The 22,827-nt window shown below is 44.5% G+C and overlaps 1 protein-coding gene across 1 annotated transcript; it reads right to left on the bottom strand.

Moving 5' to 3' along the window:
- Nucleotides 1-201: 201 nt before the first annotated feature.
- Nucleotides 202-21,306, bottom strand: JPT2 (Jupiter microtubule associated homolog 2). The gene is made up of 5 exons (XM_079760810.1): nucleotides 21,158-21,306; nucleotides 14,417-14,565; nucleotides 7,881-8,023; nucleotides 3,507-3,555; nucleotides 202-2,492 (listed from the first exon to the last, which is right to left on the bottom strand). Exons 1-5 carry the CDS (start codon nucleotides 21,199-21,201, stop codon nucleotides 2,305-2,307), a joined length of 573 nt encoding a protein of 190 aa, XP_079616936.1. The 5' UTR covers nucleotides 21,202-21,306; the 3' UTR covers nucleotides 202-2,304.
- Nucleotides 21,307-22,827: the final 1,521 nt, after the last annotated feature.

Below are 22,827 nucleotides of genomic sequence, written 5' to 3'. Positions count from 1 at the left end.
GTTTTCAAATGAAAAAAATCTAAATCCATAACCTTAGAGATTAATTTGGGCATCCTCTGGCTAAATGGAAAAAAAACCCATTCACTGAGGAAACGCTGTAAGGGAAGGAGCAGCGGTCAGGCATGTTGGAGAATGGATGTTAAAGAAAGTATGTGCACCCCCACAGACACAAAGACACCAAACAGGCAAAGACCCTGCATACATGATTACTAAGTTTATTTCAACTGTTACACCCAATTCTGCCTTGTAAAAATAACAAAATGTTCCTATCAAAATTACATTGTGATGTGAGTACAGGTTTGTTGTTTTTGATACAGCTCTAGAAAAAAGTTGGCACCAAATGCACATAAAAAGTTTTAAGGCTTAATAAAAATAGACTGGTAATTTTTCAATGCAGCTTAGAGGTTGATAAGAGGATGCTAAGAGTTCATGGATCCCTGCCAGTGGACAGAACTAGAGTCCTTCCTCTCATTTGCCTGACAGTGAGGGTGAGGGTGAGGCCACAAGGGCCAGCAGCACAATGCCAGCACCCAATTTGGAATTCACAAATTATGTTGTGTATTAAAAAGCAAAATGTAGTTATAAATGGCAGTTCATTTCTACCATTAGTACATTTCATTATAAGTTAAAACCAATTAGTGTGTTTGGGCTTAAAAGTTAACCACCATCTATGACATGTTTTAATGGGGGGGAAATATTCTGAATTCCAAACAATTTTCTTAAAAATGACCATTTGAAACACGGAGACAGGAAGTACTTGGTAAAGTCACATGAAATAAGTGTTTCTTGGCTCCAAAGTCAGCAGGATAACTGAAAGGAGGGAAACTCTTTGGTTGACAAAGCCACATGCAGATCCCCTCAATGTGCTGGGTGTAAGAGGGGGTTTGGGAGGCAGCTCCTGTAGGCACTTAGTGTCTCAGCCACTGTGGCTATAACTAAACACACGTGTTTCTTTTCTCAATTTTAATGACGAAGACATTTCCAGCACCTGGCATTAGCTCTGCAGGCACTCATACCAACAGCCACCACCACACAAACCCTCTCTCTCCTCTTAACTACTGGTCCAGCATGAGTGATGTAGACTGGAACTCTTAGGAAGCTCAATGGGAGAAACTTCTGCCTGACAGATTAAAGCAACACAACTTGCCAGGTAACGTTACCTTTGCTGGTAAATATCAAAGAATTGGCCAGTTAAGGCTTTTTTGCCAAACTAATCTCCTAGCCTAAGGTCTCCAAGTCTCTTCTGGAAACTGAATTCGGTCCAAAGGTTCTGCAAAGCTTTATAAAGGGTGGCCTAAGCAAACTTTTCTTCCTCTTGGGCGGACCTGAGCAACTGCCTTTTTTCTAGAGAGGTGTCAGAAACAGACCAGAGTCACCTGGTATTTAAGAACAGCTCTTTAGATATTAAAGAACTCAAAGTTCTCAAACATCTCTTCTTCCCAATGTCAACAGGAATAAAGACACATGAAAGATTTAAATAACCAATTATGTATCTGGATAGTTTTAGTCTTACAGAAGTCAGTGGGCCTTGCAGATAAATGAACTGTCCACATTAGTGGTGAAGAGCTAAGGCTGAAATTTAAGGATGAGAGAAAAAAAACCCCACAAAAACAATTCACAAGCAAAACCAGTCTGAAGAGACCGAGTCCAGTCCCTTGTGAGTGAAAGGCAGATAGATCACCCCAGAGGATCAGGGTACAAAATCTGTCCATAAAGCATAAGACTGAGAAAACTTTTTGGTTTTTGTTGACAGCTGCCGAGGGAAAGCAATCAAAATGCTTCAAGAAAAGACTGCAGAATACTGTGTGCCTGGGTGCAAAGGAGGTCTCGGGTTAGCAGCAGTAGTCCCAAGAGTGGAGACTAGTGTTTCGGCTTATGCCCAACGCACAGGTTGTTCTGGCTTTCTTTGAGGCTTTAAACTCTGCTACTGTGTAAGTGATTCCTAGATACCCAATTGGCTGGCAGGTCGCCGATGCAACAAGGACTTGGAAGATCTCACTTCATCAGGGTCCCCGTAGCCTTGCACCAGCTCCCCACCCGGCCCAACTGAAAGTTCCTCTCACATCCAAAATTACGTATGACTGTTCACCAAGGCGTCACAGCCCCCCACAAAGAGATGTCTCTCGCAGTCTGGAAGGTGAGGTCCTCTGTGGCTCTCGTGGTGGCAGGGGAGCCTGAGCGGTGGCTTCAGAAACACAACAGACCCTCTCCCCACCCCCGTTCCTTTGGGCTAAAGGAAACTATAATATTTGAAATCCTATCTCTCGATTTTCTTATCTGGCTACAGGGGAAGCAATAGCTTCTCTAGTAGAAGGAGATGCTGGATTTGCCTCCAGGTGGATTCAGGACTTTGTTGTGAGATCGAGGACGTGGGCCCAGCCTGGGCTCATGGCTGTCAGCTGTAGGTGTGGGCTGGGGCTCCAGGGCACAGTCTGCTTCTCTTGGGCCACCTTTCTCACCTGGCTCTTCTCTGGGCAAGGTGCTCATGGCAGCTGTGGGACAAAGCAGCAAACCATCCCATTAGAGGCTCCCCAACACCTGGATGGCAAGCTGTGCACATGGAAAGTCTGTGACATAAACCAGCTAGCAAGAAATGCATACTGCAATGGGAAGAGAGGAAAACAGAGCAAGGCTTCCGTCTGTGCCAAGAGACTCACTGATTATTAGCAGAGGCCATTCCTGAACTGGGCATAAAGTTGGGCTCAGTACTATAAACAATCCTTGATTAATTCCTAAATAAGCTCAATACTTCTTTATATTGCTTGTTGGACTCCATTTCCCTTTTTCTCCACCACAATATAAAAAGCACACTATCTCAAAGCAAGCATGAACAGAGAGGAAGCCAGTCTTAACTGGAGGGTCTAGCAAGATGAGGCAAGGTTTTCTGACACTATTACTCTGGACTTTTTGAGTGAATGAATAAATTCCCATGTATCTTGGTTATCATCTGAGGGAAATGGTGACGCAAAGGCAGAAATCAGTGCTGTCAGCTTAGAGAACAACAGTGGGACTCCAAGTCTGACATCGAGCCCCACCATGGGGGCAGCTTACTCCCTGGGGGATGGATTATGGAAGCACCAGCTCTCCCCTCCACATGCAAGCCTTACATTCTTCCTTCTCATCATTCCTGTCCCTGCTCTTCTTACCCTTCTTTTCTGCATTAGTTCTGCTGGTGCTGCCCGCAGTCACGGGACTTGGGATCCCTGCCCTTCCCTACAAAAGATCAGCTTCTAAAATAGGACACCTTGTGTCTTAGGCCTCGGCTGATGAGTAATGACAAGATGTGAAGAAAAACCAGTGATGACCAGTTGAAAAGGTTTCATCAGAAATGGCTGAGCCCGTTTCCCTGGCCTTCTTTACATCTTAAATCCTCAGCAATAAACACAGCCTTGTTTTTCTCAGCTGGCTTGCAAGGGACACGGGAATATTACCTCTCATTCTTTGGGTGCACCAGCAACTCTTCCAGAGTGAGAGCACTCAGGGGAAGGGACAGGAAACAAACTCACCTGTAGGGTCCGATTTTTGGTCTTCTCCTTCACACAAGAGCACATGGTCCTGCAACAAGGCAAACCCCATGTCAATATGTGATTCAGAAACTTTTTACGCTCATTCAGATGGACGATGAAAATCAAGACATGGATGGAGGATTTGGGTTCATTTTTCAACTTCTAAACACGTTTTTATTACGGACAATTTAAACCATAAACAAAGTAGCACTGAATCCCCTCATAACCCGCCGTAGAGCTGCAATGACATAAACTCATTGCCATCCTGGTCTCAGCCACAGTCTCCCAATCACAATCTCTCCACCCCCTTGTAGAATTATTTTAAAGCAAATTCTAGAAATTTCATTTACCCATAAATATTTCAAGATGTGGCTCTTAAAAATGTCCTAAAAACCATCCAAACATCCGTAACACACACAATTGCAAAAATAACTGATTCCTTAAATATTTAACACCTAACCAAATTTTAGATTAGGATATGTTTTCAAGGCTCATCCATGTTGTAGCATGTATCAGAAATGTCATTCCATTTTATGGGTGAATATCCCTTTATGTATGTATAACAAATTTTATTTATCCATTCATCTGTTGGTTGACACTTGGATTATTTAATAGCATCACTGTAAGTACTGCTATTAAAATAGGTGTACAAATATCTGAATTCCTGTTTCAAATTCTGGGGATATATACCTAAAAGGGAATAGCTGGGTCACATGGTAAATTCTATGTTTAATTTTTTCAGAAACTCCAACTGTTTTCCACATTGGCTGAACCATTTTACATTCTCAATAGCATGGTATGAGGGTTTCAATTTTTCCATATCCTTGCCAATAAATAATATTTGTTATTTTCTGTTTGTTTTTATAATAGTCGTCCTAGTGGGTGTGAAGTGGTACCTCCTTGTGATTTTCATGTACCTTTCCCTAAGGACTAAGAACGTTGAACATCTTATCATGTGCTGATTGAAGAAATGTCTATTCAAGTCCTTTGTCCATTTTGAATTGGGTTGTCTTTTGTTGTTTGGTTGTAGGAATTCTTTATATAATCTGGATAGCAAACCTTGATCAGATATGTGATTTCATATATTCTATGGGTTGTGTTTTCATTCTCTTGATAGTGTTTTTTTAAATTATTTTTTAAAATTAGTTGACATACATTATATTAATTTCCAGTGTAAAAAAGATTAGACATTTATATACCTTAAAAAATAATCACCCCTGTAAGTCTATTACCCATCTGACACCATAGTTATATTGTTGATTCTATTCACTATGCTGTACTTTATAGCCCTGTGACTATTTTTTTTAAAATAGATTTTAAAAAATATATATATTTTTATTTGTTTCAGAGAGGAAGGAAGAGGGAGAGAGATAGAAACATCCATGATGAGAGAGAATCATGGATCAGCTGCCTCCTGCAAGTCCCCCACTGGGGATCAAGCTCACAACTCGGGCATGTGCCCTTGACTGGAATCGAACCTGGGACCTTTCAGTTCAAAGGCCGACGCTCTATCCATTGAGCCAAACTGGCTAGGGCTTTAAATAGATTTTTATTGATTTCAGAGAGGAAGGGGGGGAGCAGGGAGGGAGGGGGGAGAGAAAGAGAGAGAGAGAGAGAGAGAGAGAGAGAGAGAGAGAGAGAGAGAGGGGGAGGGAGGGAGGGGGAGGGAGAGAGAAATGTCAATGATGAGAATCATTGATTGGATGCATTCTGCACGCCCCCCACTGGGAATTAAGCGGGCAATCTGGGCATGTGCCCTGACCTGGAATCTAACAGTGACCTCCTGGTTTATAGGTTGATGCTCAACTACTGAACCACGCCAGCCAGGCCTGTGACTATTTTTATAACTGGCAATTTCCCCCTCACTTTTTTCACTCAGCACCCCAACCCCCCTCCCCTCTGGCAACCACCAATTCGTACTCTGCATCTGAGTTTGTTCATTTACTGTTTCTTAGATTCCACATATAAGTGAATCATATGGTATTTATCTTTCTGTTTGACTTATTTCACTAAGCATAATACCTTCTAGTTCTATCCAAACTACCGTAAATGGCAAGAGTGCATTCTTTTTTTATGTCTGAATAATATTCCATTGTATATATGTACATCTTCCTTATTCATTTATCTATCAATGGACACTTAGGCTGCTTCCATATCTTGGCTACTGTAATTAATGCTACATTGATGGTGCCTTTAAAAAATTTTTAATTGATTTTAGAAAGAGAGAAGGGGGAAGGAAAGGGAGGAAGGGAAAGAAGAGGAGGAAAGAAAAATCGACTTGTTGTTCTACTTATTTATGCATTTATTGTTGATTCTTGTATGTGCCCTTACTGGGGATGGAACCCACAACCTTGGCATATCAGGACGACGCTCTAACCAACTGAGCTACCCGGCCAGGGCCAAAAGTTTTTAATTTGAATGAAGTCCTATTTATTTATTTGAAATTTTGTTGCCTTTATTTTTGGTGTCATAAGCCACTATCATATCTAAGGTCAAAGATTTGTCCCTAAATTTTCTTCTCAGAATTTTGAAGTTTTAGCCCTTAAATGTAGGTCTTTGATCCATTTTTAGTTAATGTTTGTATATGGTGTAAGGTAAGGGTCCACCTTCCTTTTTTGCATGTGCATATCCAATTTTCCCAGCAACATCTGTTGAAGTGACTGTTCTATTCCCCACTGAATGATCTTGGCACCGTGTGGACCTATCAATTAACCATAAATGTGAGAATTTATTTCTTGGTTCTCAATTCTATTCCACTGGTTTATATGTCTATCTTTATGCCAGTGTCACACAGTTTTGATTACTGTAGTAAATTTTGAAATTGGGAGGAGTAAACCTCCAACTTTGTTCTTAATTTTCGAGGTTGTTCGACTCTTTCGGGTCTCTTGAGATTCCATATGAATTTTAAAATGGGTCTATTTAAAAAAAAAAAAAAAGCATTGTTGGGACTTTGACAGGGAGTGTGTTCTTAAGTCTTTAAAAAAAATAAATTAGAATATCCCACCACTCTGCTATTCATTTCCCATATTTTCGATAACTCTGAAACCCTGTGGTATCGACTAATATGAGGTTTGATCTCATTCTGGCCTTCTTTTTTTGATAATCAAAGATGGTCTATGATGGCCTTCTATTATGAGTCCTATAGTTTTTAGGTTTGTCTCTCGTTTGTGATGTTAAGAACCACTGATGATCACTGCCTAGATCCACAATTTCATTACAACTCTGCAAAATGGTGATATCTGAATTCTGTTATTCCTTCTTCACTTATAGGCTAGAGTACTTTCATAAAAGGCAAATTTGCCTTAAAAACTGATATCCTGAAGTATAATTCATGCAGAAAACGCTGTCTAAATGCTTGATTCTGTCTTGGTCAGTGTGGCTAGGTTGGTTGAGCATTGTTCCGTGCTAAAAGGTTACTGGTTCAATTCCTGGTCAGAGCACATGCCCGGATTATGGGCTCAATCCCCAGTAAGGGGTATACAGGAGGCAGCCGATGAAATGTTTTGTTTTTTCCCCCTCTCTCTCTCCCTTCTCCTCTCTCTAAAGTCAGTAAAAACATATTTAAAACAAACAAACAAATGCTTGACTGTCTTTTAGCAGTTTTCATGATATTGAGTTGATCCTCTGGCATTCTCCAAAACTAGCTAGGGCTATTTTTTTTAAATAAGATTTAAAAAAATAGCCCTAGCTAGTTTGACTCACTGGATAGAGCGTTAGCCCTAGGACCGAAGGATCCTGGGTTTGAGTCTGGTCAAGGGCATGTATCTCGGTTGCAAGTTTGATCTCCACCCCTGGTTGGGGCACATGCAGGAGGCAAACAATCAATGTCTCTCTCTCCCATCGATATTTCTCTCTCCCTCTCTCTCTACAAATCAATGGAAAAGTATCCTCGGGTAAGGATTGACTGACTGACAAAACAAAACAAAAAAATTGTAAAGAGTGTAAGTAGGGAACCCATGAATTCTAAATACTTGGTGAATTTTAGTCCAATGCAGTTGTACTTGATCAATGGCCATTAAACATTGTGAAATTTTTGTGAAACGTAAACTCCTCTTTTGCATGAACAATTCTGTAACTATTCTTGCCACTCCTCAGTGATGTGCAGTGATCTGCAGTGGGCAGTCCCTGCTATCAACACACTAAGACCAGCTTCCCCCAGGGCTCAGTCATCACGAGGATGGAATCTATTTCTCCGATGACTCAGGGGAGCTTTAAAACTCAATTACTAATGACTGCACCCAGGAAAACCAACGTCACCCTTTTTGTCTATTCCTAATAACATGTCAAGGCTGCCTCAGGGCCTTTGAGAAAAAGAACCTGGCTCAGTGTTTGCTTTTCTTTCTTTTATGTCTGCTATCTGACTGTAGTCCATACCTTGGGTTTGTTGGGATGTGCCAAGGGTAAAGTAGCCGTCACAGGGGACCCAAAAATGTCACTGGTCTTCCCACCAGGTGGGTTCAGACGCTGTCGAGTGTGCACAGGCATTGATTCTTCAAAGATACCACTTCCTTTTCCCCCTGCAGAAACAAGCACAGAGCAGTGAGCAACCCAGAACATCTCCCTGCTCCTGCCTTTCCCATTCATCACTTCAGAGAGCTCCTCTCATAGTAACACCCTAGTCCAGTCCCGAGTTCAGGCCAACAAGGCTGGGACAGTGAGAGTCCCCTTTCCCAGGTGCCTGCTGGGGCCTTCGTTTCTGGAACTGAGCTGAACTGGGCTGGCTACTAGAGGCAAGATGGTGATATGGTATAAAGCGGCTTCCCCTCCTGCCCCCAATTTCTTTACCCCTGAACTTTTCATGCTTTTTTGTTAAAGAATCTTCTTCATTAAACCCATGAAATGTTCTTTAGTAGATTAAAAGCAAACAGTTTCTAAGTTTTTAGGTCAGACAGAAAAGACGGAATTTAATAACATGCCCTGTTAGAGGCAAAGGTGTAATCTGGAAAATAACATTTAGTAGTAATTTTCTGACCTCATTCTGGCTGGAATTTCCAGTGACAAGTAGATATGTCAGCAAATCACAGACATTTAACATCTTTGCTGCAACTATAAGTCATCCGATAAGACATTAGCAAGACATGCATCTAAGATGTAACTTTGTATAAGCAGATCACTAAGGCCTGGCCATGAAAAGTAAATGTTTAAATGCCCTACATTAAGTAGAAAGATAGCTACTATACAATACCAATAGATCATTCACTGAGCAAACACCACACACGCATTTCCTTTCCACAGAGTGCTATGCTAAATGCTGGGACCATTATGATCATGGCCCTGGTGCACCAACCATTTATCTTATAGGAGGAAAGAAGATGCATTCCATTAAATAGCTATAAGACCGTACAGACGTTACTTGGCCTTTTTGTGCCCCAAATTCCTCATCTGTAGAATGGGGATAATAAAAGGATCTTCTTCACAGCACTAAGAGGATTCAATGACTTACTGTAGCTCATGTGTCAGATGCTTAGAACAATGCCTGGGACATAAATGCTCAATAAATGTTGGCTGTATTTTCTATGTATTGGATATACTGTTCAGTGAAAAACGATGTAAAACAATCTACATAGCACACAACGTAAAAAAAAGGGGGTATTCTTTGTTGCTCATATCTGAATAAGGAAAAGTGATTAGTCACTTCTTGGCTATAGTAACCCACAGTTTCAATAGAAGGCCATGAACACTAAGAACAATATGAATGACAAGCCCCGTGTGAGCTCAGAGAGGAGGAGGTTCCTCTGGGGTTTGTTCTTTCTCTAGCCTTCAGACCCCTGCTGTTGAAGCGGATTCTAAAGCAGAGTGGATGCCCAACTGGTGTGGCTCAGTGGTTGAGCGTCAACCTATGAACCAGGAGGTCACCGGTTCGATTCTGGTCAGGGCACATGCCCAGGTTGTGGGCTCAACCCCCAGCAGGGGGAATGCAGAGGCAGCTGATCAAATGATTCTCTCTCATCATTGATGTTTCTATCTCTCCTCTTCCTCTCTGAAATAAAAAATTAATAAGTAAGTAAAATAAATAAATAATAAAGCAAAGTGGCCTTCCAGGATGCCAGTCCCCTAGGGCAGCGGTCGCCAACTGATGGTCTGCGGGCCACTGGTGGTCTGTGAGGTCTGAAAGTTTGGTGACCGCTGCTCTAGGGGACACGTAGAATCATAGTGCAAAGAAAGGAGCGACTGGACTATAGTTCCCTGCCTTTGCTGGTTGGGAGAACACAGAATATGTGGGACGGCTCTGCAGGAAAATGTGCACACACACACACATTCATATAACATCAGGGTGACTACAAACCTGAACCTTGGCTTGGACCTTCCAAGGAGCCACAGACACCAAGCTGGGAACTCTGGGGATGGGAAACCAGCCCTGCATGGTGATAAGGACAGCTGATCTGTGGCCTGACTGCTGGATGGAGACCCTGTTCAGTCACTTACTTGTGAGCCGGGATAAGTGGCCTCAACCTTTTTTGTCCCCATTTTCTCAACTCTAACAAGGTATAAATAATAATAATACCTTCCTGAGGCAGTCGGTGAAATACTTGAGTTAATATACATGAAGTGGGTAAGCCCTCAGTAATGCTGCCAGGCTGTTGTTATTAACAATGTGTTGTTAGCAAAAACGTCTAGACCACAAAGTGAAGAAAAAGTAATGCTTGAGGTCATCCCCTTATTGCATTGTTTCTGGTTATGCTGAAGTAAATTATCCTATCCTATATAATAAAAGGCTAATATGCAAATTGTCCCCTGGACCTGGAGTTCAACCAGGGGGCGGAGCCAGCCGGCCAACTGCCTGCAGGCCCCCCTCACCAGCCCCGCCCCCGACCTGCCGAATTTGTGCACCAGGCCTCTAGTTTTTAAGATGAATATTCAGCTTTAAAAAAAGTTAGATAAAAGTAACTCAATATGAAGGTTTTGGCTAGAGGCAACGCTCATTTAAGAGTCTCATGCTCTACCGACTGAGCTAGCCGGGCACTTCCGAGAGGCAACGCTCATTTAAAAAAATTTTTTAAATTGTGAAACATAACAGAAAAGTTCCTAAGACACAACTATCACAAATAAAGACAAAGCAAATACCCATATCCACCAACAGCTTGTATAGATGCTACTAGCTCACAGAAACCTGAGTATTCCTTTCACATCACTCCATGCCTCCATTTTCTAGAAACTACAAACTTATTTCTTTTAAGTTTTACTGTGTGTATATCCAACCCTAAACAATATAGTTCTGTTTTTGAACTTCAATTAGTCATGTCTATTACTCAATATTTTGCCTGAAAGATGAATTCAGCTTTGAAGACAGAAAAGGTGCTTAATCCATCCATAGTTGAAGAAAAATAAATTCAAGATATCTGGTAGTAGAGTGTGAGGAGCAACATCACATGTGTCATGGTGAACACTGGGCCACCCATTGAAGACTAGTTCGAAGTATCTATCAGTACTTTATTTTATTTTTATTTTTTTAAAAATTGGAGCCACTTTATTTTATTTTTTAAAAATATATTTTATTGACTTTTTACAGAGAGTTAGAAACAGCGATGAGAGAGAAACATCGATCAGCTGCCTCCTGCACACCACCTACTGGGGATGTGCCCGCAACCAAGGTACATGCCCTTGACCGGAATCGAACCTGGGACCTTTCAGTTCGCAGGCCGATGCTCTATCCACTGAGCCAAACTGGTTAGGGCTCTATCAGTATTTTAAATCACTCAATAATTCCATTTTGAGAAATTTATCCCAGTAGATATACAAAGAGGGTAAGTAAGCTTGGAGCTCTGGAGTCAGAAAAACCCATATGCAAAGGCTAGTTCTGCTACCAATGAGTTGTGGGGCTTACCACACGTGTGAACTGCCCTGAGCCTCCATTTTCTCCATGTCAAGGGGTAGTACCACCTACCTCCTAGGTTCGTAGAGAGAATTAAATAAATACATGCAAAGCATTTAGCATACTCCCTGGCAGATATTAAATCCGCACATATCAATCATTGTTAGACCACCATGAAAAACAATTTGTAGAAGATCTAAACAAAGCCACTAGCAAAGCACATGAATGAGGAGTAAATGAAACACTGAGTATGACAATCCTTGGTAAATTTTCAGTGACTCACGTACTAAGTCACACACTCTGTCCTTCACACTTTTCTCAATCAGGCCCTCTCACTGAAAGACTGTGCTGGCTAAGTCTGCAAGACTAAATAAGAAACAAGGGCAGGAGTTTAAGTCTGGGGTTGTGGACACAACTAGCATTTTTCCATTTCCAGCTTCCCTTGAGAATTCATCACATTTAATTTTTTAAAAAAACTGATTTCAGTCCAGCCAGTGTGGTGGTCGAGTGTCAACCCATGAACCAGGAGGTCATGGTTCAATTCCTGGTCAGGGCACATGTATGGGTTGTGGGCTTGATCCCCAGTGTGGGGCGTGTGCAGGAGGCAGCCAATCAATGATTCTCTCTCATCGCTGGTGTTTCTATCTCTCTCCCTCTCCCTTCCTCTCTGATATCAATAAAAAATAAAAAAACAACAACAACAAACCATTTTAGACAGAGGGAGAGGGATAGAAACATCGAGGAGAGAGCTATATCGATCAGCTGCCCCCTGCAAGCCCCCTACTGGGGATCGAGCCCCCCAATTTGGGCATGTGCCCTGATTGGGAATTGAACTGGTGACCTTTTGGTGCATGGGATGACGCTCAACCAACTGAGCCACACTGGCTATGCTCATCACACATAATTTTATTTTATTTTATTTATTTTTTAAAATATATTTTATTGATTTTTTACAGAGGAAGGGAGAGGGATAGAGAGTCAGAAACATCGATGAGAGAGAAACATCGATCAGTCGCCTCCTGCACTCCCCCACTGGGGATGTGCCCGCAACCAAGGTACATGCCCTTGACTGGAATTGAACCTGGGACCCTTCAGTCTGCAGGCCGACGCTCTATCCACTGAGCCAAACCAGTTAGGGCACACATAATTTTAAAGAGCACTTGGCAGGACAGAAAACAAACCCCAAACAATAGGACCATAAGAAGGAGGAACTCTGCAAAAGGAATCATACCGGTTAATACACCTTGTAATCATGAACCACAGAGGCTTTCTCACTCTCGGGTCAAGAGGGGCCCAGGGTGGCCACTGGGCACGAGAGCTGGGGATCATACCAGGAAAGTTCATAAGACACAACCATCACAAAGACAAAGCAAACACATAACCACCACTGGATCCTATCGGTGGTTCTCAACCTTCCCAATGCCGCGACCCTTTAATACAGTTCCTCATGTTGTGGTGACCCCCAACCATAAAATTATTTTCGTTGCTACTTCATAACTGTAATTTTGCTACTGTTAATGAATCGTAATGTAAATATCTGTGTTTTCCAATGGTCTTAGGCTCTACAGCAGTGGTTCTCAACCTGTGGGTCGAGACCCACAGGTTGAGAACCGCTAGCAGGGTTGCCTAAGATTTGATTCAATTTGATTCAACCTTCAGGTGCCCAAGATTTGATTCAATCGGCCACATGACCTATTGTTATGCTATTACTGATACAAAGGATGTGCAAGGCTGACCACTCCTGGCCCTACAACCATAAACTGGATACAGTGAGAACACTACTCAGTAAAACTGCCTGCTTCTCTACTATATCTACCCTTCTCTGTCTCCCAACAAATCAAACAAAACACTAGCTTTTGAATCTACTGCTTTTGTTTCTTTGGGTTTGGTCAAGAAGTATGTGCACCTGTCAAATTCACACATGCGTAGAACTGAGGTTGAGTGGCAAGCAGCTCTAGCTCTGGTTCTGCTTGATTTTATTATTTGTCTGAAATACTGATTCCTATGTCTAGCCTCACAAATCTTTAAAGATGGAATGAACCTTCCTTTTCCTCATGGATACAGACAAGGGAGAGCTCCTTAGGTAACTAGCACTGTATGATCACGCAACTGGACAACCTATTAGCCGAGGAAAAGATTGTTCTAAGATGCTCTCCCACTGTAACCACCAGAATGTGGGGTAAGAACTAAGAGATGTGTGCTAGACCAAGTCAGCCTTTTTTAGAGTTTCAATCCCACCAACAAGCTGATTAAAAAATACCCTTCCTTCCTGCCCTGGTTGTTCTGTGCACCAAAAGGTTGCAGGTTCGATCCCCGGTCAGGGTGCGAATGAGGGGCAATTGATCAATGTTTCTCTCTCACATCAATATTTCATTCTCTCCCTAAAAATCAATAAAAACATATTTGGATGAGGATTAAAAAACAAACAGCCCTAGCTAGTTTTGCTCAGTGGTTAGAGTGTCAGCCCACAGACCAGAGGGTCTCAGGTTCAATTCCCAGTCAAGGGCACGTACCTTGGTTGCAGGTTTGATCCCCAGCCCCGTTCAGGGCGCATACAGGAGGCAACCAGTCAATGTGTCTCTCACATCAATGTTTCTCTCCCCCCCGCCCCCTCCCTCCCTCTCCCCTCATTCTCTCTCCCTTCCACTCTACCTGGGGATTGAGCCCGCAACCCAGGCATGTGCCCTGACAGGGAATCGAACTGGCGACCTTTGGTGCCTGGGACAACACCCAACCAACTGAGCCACACTGGCCAGGGCAAGAAAAATGTCTAAATGTGTAATCTGTACACAATTTCAGGAATCTCAGGAGTCCATGGTACAACTGGGAGAGCGTCCCTGGCCGGAGCCAGTATTCCACCACCAGCCTTTGCATTCTCAGTGCCTACACCCAGCCAATGCCTGCTGATACAGAGGGAGAATTCAAGAATGACTGAGCAACCCTTTCTCACATTCTAGAACTCTGATGGCAATGGATAGCCTATACCAGAAGATATGTGAAAGGATTAATATTAAAAAAAAAAGAAAATTTTATCAAAAGAGCAGCTTCATAAGAACAGGCAGAGGCCCAAGGACCAGTGAGTCACAAACGCCTATACCTGGGGGGTTGGTCCTCTTAGGCATGTTCTGAGGTTCTTCCGTTGGTCCAAAAATATTCGATGCCATCCTGTTGGGCCGACTTGAAGGAACAACTTCTTCTGGACTCCCAAAAAGATCACTCGATGCTCCTCCGGGAGGCTGCATGGCCCTGCAAGCACAAAGCAAGCATGAGAGATGGAGGCTGAGCTGGACTTCAATGTCCGTAATTAACGTTTATGGAAAAGTTATACACCGCAACTACTCCAAACTGGCATGACTAGTTTACAGATGGACATATGGCAAACTTCCTCTACTACCCTTAAGGTTTCCTTAAAAGTTTTCTCTGTATGTCTTGATTATGCCAAAAACCCACTTGAAATGTGTATATTTAAAAATTATTCCTGGGACCTCTTATAAGTGAAGTTTCCCTAAAACAGGCAAATTGAGCCACATTCAGTAGAATTTAATACAAATTTTAATTAGTACACAGTAAATACATTCAGTGGTGTTTAATACTGTAGCTTACATTTGCCAAATGCTTACTATATGCCAGCTATTGTTCCAAAGACCTTACACACAGCCCTTTAAGGCAGGCATTGTTTTCACAGACCATGCATCTGAGATAAAGAGAAATCACAAGATAGGTCACACAAGGAGTGGCAGAGCCAGGATCCAAGCCCAGGCAGTCTGGATCTGGAGCTCGGACTATGCCCTAATGCCTCTTAAAGATCTCCAAGAAAATATGAGGGGGAAGCTCACCATTTAACCACAGATCAAGTCTGACCCACATAGTTGGGTCTTCAGAAGGGCAGCCACTGGCCACTGTGGCTAGTGAGCACTTGGATGTGGAAGTAAGGACTTAAGTGTACTGTAACTAGACTACACACTAGATTTCGTAGACAAAAAGGCAAAATATCTCTTTAATCTTGTTGTTTATATAGATCACAGGCTGAAAGTGTTTTGTACATATTAGGTTGAATTATGTCTATTAAAATTAATTTTTCCTGATTCTTTTTCCTTTTAAAAATGTGGCTACTAGAACATTTAAAATTCCTTACGTGGCTTACATTTTTATTGGAAAGTGTCAACTTAGACCATGGGGAGTGCCACCAACATTAATGCAGGTGAGTCCTGAGAATCTGCATTCTACACCAAGATAATCACCTCTGGTCCTCCAGTCCAGTATAACCAGTGAAATGTCAAACATCGGATATCAGAGAACACACCTGCAAGCACCACTGTTCATTTCAGATCAACACATATGCACCATGTCATCTCTAAAACATCAATGGTTACCCTAGTTGGTTTGGCTCAGTGGATAGAGCGACGGCCTGCAGATTGAAGGGTCACAGGCCCAAGTTCAATTCCAATCAAGGGCACATGCCCGGGTTGTGGGCTTGATCCCCAGTAGGAGGAGTGCAGGAGGCTGCCAATCAACGATTCTCTCTCATCATTGATGTTTCTATCTCTTTCTCCCTCTCCCTTTCTCTCTGAAATCAGTAAAAATATATTAAAAATAAAACACCTATGGTTGATTAGTTTTAATTAAAGACATTTTAATTTATTTCCGAGAGGAAGGGAGAGGGAGAGAGAAATGTCAATGAGAGAATCATTGATAGGTTGCCTGCTGCATGCCCCACACTGGCATTGAGCCCACAACCTGGGCATGTGCCCTCGAATGGGAATTGAACTGTGACCTCCTGGTTCATAGGTTGACACTCAACCACAGAGCCACGCCAGTCGGGCTGGTTGATTTTTATTATTATTTTTTTAGAGTCTATTTAATTAAAGCTGGGGACAGTCAAACAAGGAAGGGCTTAGGACAGAAGAAACAGGAGAGAGACTAGACAGGCTGCTTTGGCTCATTGGAAACTCAGAGAAAAGGGGCCTTGAAGACAGGTTGAGGGGGTGAGCCTGGGATGAGCACTGCTGCCCATTGCTCTCCTGGGGTCCCTTAGAGTTTAGGAGATGCACGCCCGAGAGAAAAGGTGCAGGCGTGCTTTCGAGAGGAATAGTGTACATGAGGGTTGATTTTAATTGAACACCTACAAATAGTGGCATTCCCACTGTTCATCCAACACTAGCAGTATCTACCTGGAGTGTCCCTCTTGGGAGGATTTTTTTAATTGTTTGAAGTATTACAAATAGTAGTACATCTGTCTCCCTTTTCCCCCCATTGACCTCCCCCCGGCCTCTCTCACCCCCAGCACATGCCCTCACCTCCCTGGTGTCTGTGTCCACTGGTTATGCGTATGTGCATGTATACAAGTCCTTTGGTTAATCACTTACCCCATCTTGGGAGGTTTTAAAGTGAACATTTCAGAAGAGGAAGATCAGGACCTTGAGTCACTGTCGCAATAACTGAAGAATTATATTTGCACAAAGCTCTGCCCTGATACCCCGAGTTTGTCTACTTTCACAAAGCAGCAACACAGTGAATTCATAGCATCTTTTTAGAACACCTAGAAAGACTTTTTAAATGCATCTTATAGGAAAAAGGGGCCTACTGAAATTGAGTTTTAAACTGGTGAGTGGTCCAGGCTCTTTCTTTAGTCTTAAGCAACAACAACATTTAGAAATAGATGAAATTACAGAGCTCAACGCCACATGAATGCTCTGATTCGAGGTTAAGCCTCACTGGAAAGCTATATAAACACGGTCAAAGATTTAGTTCACAAAAATAGGATATTTCAATATTTCCTCAAAAGAGCTAGAATGGGAGCTAATCATTCACTGCAATTTAAAGTGAACAGTTCTGAGATTCCTGGCTGTAAAGCAGGACTGCAGAAAGCACTCATCTGCTCTACAGAGGGCAGACATGCCAGCCCCGGCCGGGGGAGAGACCAGCAGGCCAGCTCCTCACCACAGAAGCCAAGAGTACAACTGGCAGGCCTTCCATGTGGTGCCCATAGTCCCTGTCTGCTTGAGAGGAGGGCAAAGGTAGGTGCCTGGTCAGCAGTTAGCGTTTCCTTAAGGATTTATTATTACTATTTTTATTATTATTATTACTATTTTTAATATATTTTATTGATTTTTTTACAGAGAGGAAGGGAGAGGGATAGAGAGTTAGAAACATCGATCAGCTGCCTCCTGCACACGCCCCACTGGGATGTGCCCGCAACCAAGGTACACGCCCTTGACCGGAATCGAACCTGGGACCTTTCGGTCTGCAGGCTGACGCTCTATCCACTGAGCCAAACCGGTTTCGGCATGGATTTAATGAAGGAAAAAAATTACTTCAGTTTGAGGGGAATTTTTTTAAACTAACCAATAAGTAGACTTAAAAGACTTAATAGGACTCATCATGCACTTTGTTGGTGGACACGGTGAGGCCATGTGACCCCTGTATGTATTTATAAGTCACTGAGCCCAGATCACAATGATATTCTTCCTATTTTTCTTGGCTAGCTACAGCAGGTACAACGTGCTTGGGTCTTCACAGCCATCTCTTTGAAAAAGGGAATAGAGACCTGTAATCTTCAGAACGGAACTGAATTTAACTCCGTCTCATGCTGGCACCAGTTAAAATCCTCCTTTTACTAACTTATTTGAAACATGGCTCTTCTTTCAAACCCTAAAGGTCCCAGAAAATTGTCAGATCAGATTCTGGGTAGACTCATCTTGATTCAAAGCTCTCAGGATGCTTTCTTGACTCTCACATTCTACATTCTTGGATCTCCCAAGTCTCCTCAACCTCTCACCCTTGCTTCATTCAGTTCAACTCACGTCCACTGAGCACCTATTGCTGGAAGCCTGTGGCAAACACTGCAGATAGAAAGATGAACGAGAGCAAGTCCTGGGCCTAGAGAAACTCCAGGTTTGCTGGGAAAACAGAGCTGTGCAGAGGTGGTTTCAGTGTTCTGTGAGCGATGCCATAGAAGCACTGAGTGCTAGTGGAACTCCAAAGGCATCCTTGGAGAGGCCCAAACTGAGTCTGCGATCTCCGTGAGGAAAGAGCCTTTGGGGCACAGGAGATAAACCACAGCTCTATTTGAAATGATGAAATGTTAAATTGGGGTGCTGGAAATAGAGTGTTTATTCTATTACTCTCTGTACCTTTGTGAATTTTATTTTACTTTGAAAACAAGTGAAGAAAGGCTAGTGGTACCAATAATACTACAGCAGAGATTCCTGTGCATAACAGCCAAGCTCCCTGAGAAGAGGCAGCAACTATCTCCATCACAAAGGCAGGGTACACAGCCATACTGGGGCAGTCACACAAATTCCAGGCTGCCCCAACAGGGTCTCAAGTCAATGCGGCCAAGAGTTAAATAGACATTTCAATAAAAACAGAACCCACAAGGGCTCAATGTGGCTCAACCAGTTGCACTGTTAACACGATGACACTAGTTTTGGGGAGGGGGTGGGAACACTAAGACATTTTGGGGATGAAATCACATGGCGGGGCTGCCTCCCAGTTACTTCTTCATTTTGTAATATCCTTTCAATATATTTCAACAAAGATATTCAAAATACAAGAGGAACTAAGGGGCATGTGACAAGAAAAGAAAACACACAGCTCAGGGACTATGTATAGCATGAGCAGAGACCTTCCATCTTGTCCCTGTGTCATAAAAGCTTTTGGGGATTGGTCAGCGTTGGAGAAAAGCAGTGAAACAGACTTGGATTAAATTCCTTACAAATATACACCTTATAGCTTAAAGGAAAGACCTTAGATTAATGATGGCTAAAGTAAAATGCTTTCATAGTTCAAAATTCCTTTAACACAAAATCATCCCTCATCAAGAATACAGAGATACAGGTCTGAGAGAAAACCTGGCTGGGTGATGGATCCTACACCACCACTTGGTTCCCTCCCAGCACAGCCAATTAAAGTGTGAATCCTACAACGCCCTAGTCCAGTGGTCGGCAAACTCATTAGTCAACAGAGCCAAATATCAACAGTACAACGATTGAAATTTCTTTTGAGAGCCGAAAACCGACTTCTGCGCATGGGCCACGAAGTTTCAATGGCACTGTATGTGCGCACCTGCACGTGGTATTTTGTGGAAGAGCCACACTCAAGGGGCCAAAGAGCCGCATGTGGCTCGCGAGCCACAGTTTGCCGACCACTGCCCTAGTTAATCAATTCCTTTAAGAAGGGGGTCAAATGTAAAGCTTCCAACGGATCCCAAGCAGAGCTTCCAATTACATGTAATCATCCAATTAAGACTCCTTTTCCTTCTTCAATGTCCTGAAAGGAAGACTTTTTCTTCATAATGTCCTCTCCAAAAATGAATCTCCCAAAGAAGTGTGGGGTGCTACCTTAGAGCACCAGCTCTGAGCTAACGTCTGTAGCTTGAAGTCAGCATTCTATCAGTGACTCATGGCGTTTTCTCCTTAACCAGCATTTCCTGGGCATCCAGTGTCAGGCCGTGTAAACAAGGAGGGCATGTACTCCGTGAACACAACTGGAAAAGTGCTGGGAAGAAGCTGGTGTGGGTGGGGCAGAACAGCAGCTACCAGGCACCAGGAGCCTGATTCATCCTGAGCACTCACTCCAGGGGAAACTTCTGGCTCCCTAGCCTTATAGAATTAGATGCATTGTTCCATGGATTGATGACTACTTATTTCGTTAGGTGTACTGACTACTGACCTAACTCCCCCAAGTTTACAGTCTTTTATTTAGTATCTAGTATTTATCTTAACGGTCCTCACACACACATTCTCTTCTACTCTGAAGGGAAGGCTGGGCCCCCATAAAGAAAACTCTTGGGCATCTGAAGACCCAAAAGTCCACAGTGCAAGCTGGCTCCCCAGTGGCATGACAGACCTCGCCAGCTCTGACAACTCTAACTTACCTGACTTACCATACACAGAGCACTGTAACTTAAAAAGAAAGCGTGCTGCCCTGGCCACTGCGGCTCAGTTGGGAGAGGTCCGATGCAAAGGTTGCCGGTTCCATTCCAGGTCAGGGTCCAGGCCCAGGTTCCTGGCTTGATCCCGGGTAGGGGGTTGTACTCCGCTCTCACATGGATGTTTCTCTCTCTCTCTCCCCCTAATTCTCTCTCTAAAAATCAATTTTTAAAAATCTCTAAAAAAAGAAAGAACGCGTGCTGCGGTGTATTCCTGAATGTGGCCGTCCAGCCGAGACCTGCAATGGGAATCTCCGTTTCTATTACTTGTAGTCCTGCCTAGTTCATCAACAAAGCAGGGAGGGCCGTACCCGGCCTACCTCCTGGGCTGCGGGATTGGGGAAGAGCACTACCTCCCTCCCAGAGCTGCAGGATGAGCAGGCACCGCTTCGGGATTAAGGGAGGGCTCCACCTGACCCAGAGGCAGGCTCCGGGATTAGGGGAGGGCTCCACCTGGCTCCCCGGCTGCGGGAGTTAAGGAAGGGTACGCCCGGCTCCCGGGCTGCGGGGTTAGGAGTGAGCTCCACCTGGTTCCACAGGTCTGCGGTATTTGGGGAGGATTTCAGGATGGTGACCTTCCCCAGAGGCCCGCCCACCAGCCACCAGGCTCCAGCACAGGCACCACGAGGGTGCCCCGCAGCCCGGCACACACCCGCCTTGTCCGGGCGCACGGAACTGCCCCCCCGAAGCAGCAGACCACTCTGCCGGCATCTTTTCGGTGCGCTACAGACGAAAAATGTGCAAAGGAGCACCTCAGGCCCTCAGCCCAGACGCTGGCGGACCCGGGAGCACATCCGCGTGTGCGCCCATCTCCCCGACGCGGAAGCGGAGGCCGTGGTTTTGTGAGATCACCCGCAGGCCTCCCCGCCGGCCGCACCGCTCCCTCGCCCTCGCCCACACCCGCACCTGGAGCTGGCTCGGCCGCCCTCGCTCTCCGGAATATGGAACATGTCGCCCGCTGCTCGGTTCCTGGTCGTCTGCCGCGCCGCGGTTCCCGCCCGGCAACGCGCAGCTAGAGGTTCAGCCGCCCGCGCTTAAAGGACGACGCCGATGCCAGTCATGCCGCCACACCCTATCTCGGCGCGTGGCCCCGCCCCCGCTCTAGGACGCGAGGGCGTGTGGAGGGACGCGCTCGCAGCCGATTGGTGAGAGCAGGTGCCGCTGACGGCGTCGGGTGTCGGTATTGGACAACAGGCCGGCAGAAGGCCGGCTGCCCCTGAGGTGGGCGGAGTCAGGACGTAGGTCCGTGCCACTAGCGGCCAGGCCAGATGCCCCGCCCCTTCTCCACGGGAACCTCTTCCTGGGCGGGAGCCGGAGTGACCCGGACAAGCCGGGGTGGGAGGAACAGGGTAAAGTCTATACTTTCCTTAGGCGGCAACCGCTGCCCCAAGGCCTCTGACCCGCTGCTTTTGGATTTTGCAAACCGGTCAAAGACATCCGCTAGTTGGCAAAAGGGCGCTAATCCGAATTATGTGTTCAGGGATTCAGCAGTTCCTGTCCTGATCAGTCCTAGGGGGTAGAAGGGCCTCATAGAAAGACATACTCAGAAATAAGAGAGCAAGGGGTAAATTGCGCCAGTTCCCTATTTGTGACTCAAAAAACACAAAACACAGTTGGGAGTGTTCTGTTGCTAAATTACACGGCAGACAGCCCATCTATTCTGAGATGTCACCAAATGAAAAGCACTTGAGTTTTTTTGTTGTTAATCTTCATCCAAGGATATTTTCCCATTGATTTTTAGAGAGTGGAAGGGAGGGGGAGAGACAAACATGGATGTGAGAGACATAGATTGGTTGCCTCCCACACGTGCCCGGACCAGGGCAGCGGTTTGAGCCTGCAACGTAGGTATGTGATCTTGACTGGAATTTAATCTGGGACCCTTCAGTCTGAGGGCTGACCCTCTATCCACTGAGCCAGTGGTCGGCAAACTACGGCTCGCGAGCCACATGCGGCTCTTTGGCCTGAGTGTGGCTCTTCCACAAAATACCACGTGTGGGCGCGCATGTACAGTGCGATTGAAACTTTGTGGCCCATGCGCAGAAGTCGGTTTTCGGCTCTCAAAAGAAATTTCAGTTGTACTGTTGATATTTGGCTCTGTTGACTAATGAGTTTGCCAACCACTGCGTGACTGAGCCAAACCGGCTAGGGTGAGCTTTTTTTTTAATCCACGCCAGTGGACATGCTTAGAGGGAAAGAGAGACATCAACATGAGAGAGAAACATTTATCAGTTCCCCTAAGGGGGAGGTGGGGTAGAACCTGCAACACAGGTATGTGCCCTGGCCAGGAATTGAACCTGCAGCCTTTCTGTGCATAGGACAATGTGCAACCAACTTGAATTGTTTCTAAGGTGCATACTTAGCCCTAGCCAGTTTGGCTCAGTGGATAGGGTGCTGGCCTGTGGACTGAAGGGTCCAAGGTTTGATTCCAGCCAAGGGCACATGCCCAGGTTGCGGGCCCATCCCCAATAGGGGTCGAGCAGGAGGCACCCAATCAATGATTCTCTCTTATCATTGATGTTTCTATCTCTCTCTCCCTCTCCCTTCCTCTCTGAAATCAATAAAGTGTATTTAAAAAA

The sequence above is a fragment of the Cnephaeus nilssonii genome, assembly GCF_951640355.1.
Source record: "Cnephaeus nilssonii genome assembly, chromosome: 2".
In the NCBI taxonomy this organism is placed as follows: Eukaryota; Metazoa; Chordata; class Mammalia; order Chiroptera; family Vespertilionidae; genus Cnephaeus; species Cnephaeus nilssonii.
The sequence above is the reverse complement of the archived record's forward strand: the minus strand, read 5'-3'. Positions and strand labels throughout refer to the sequence as shown.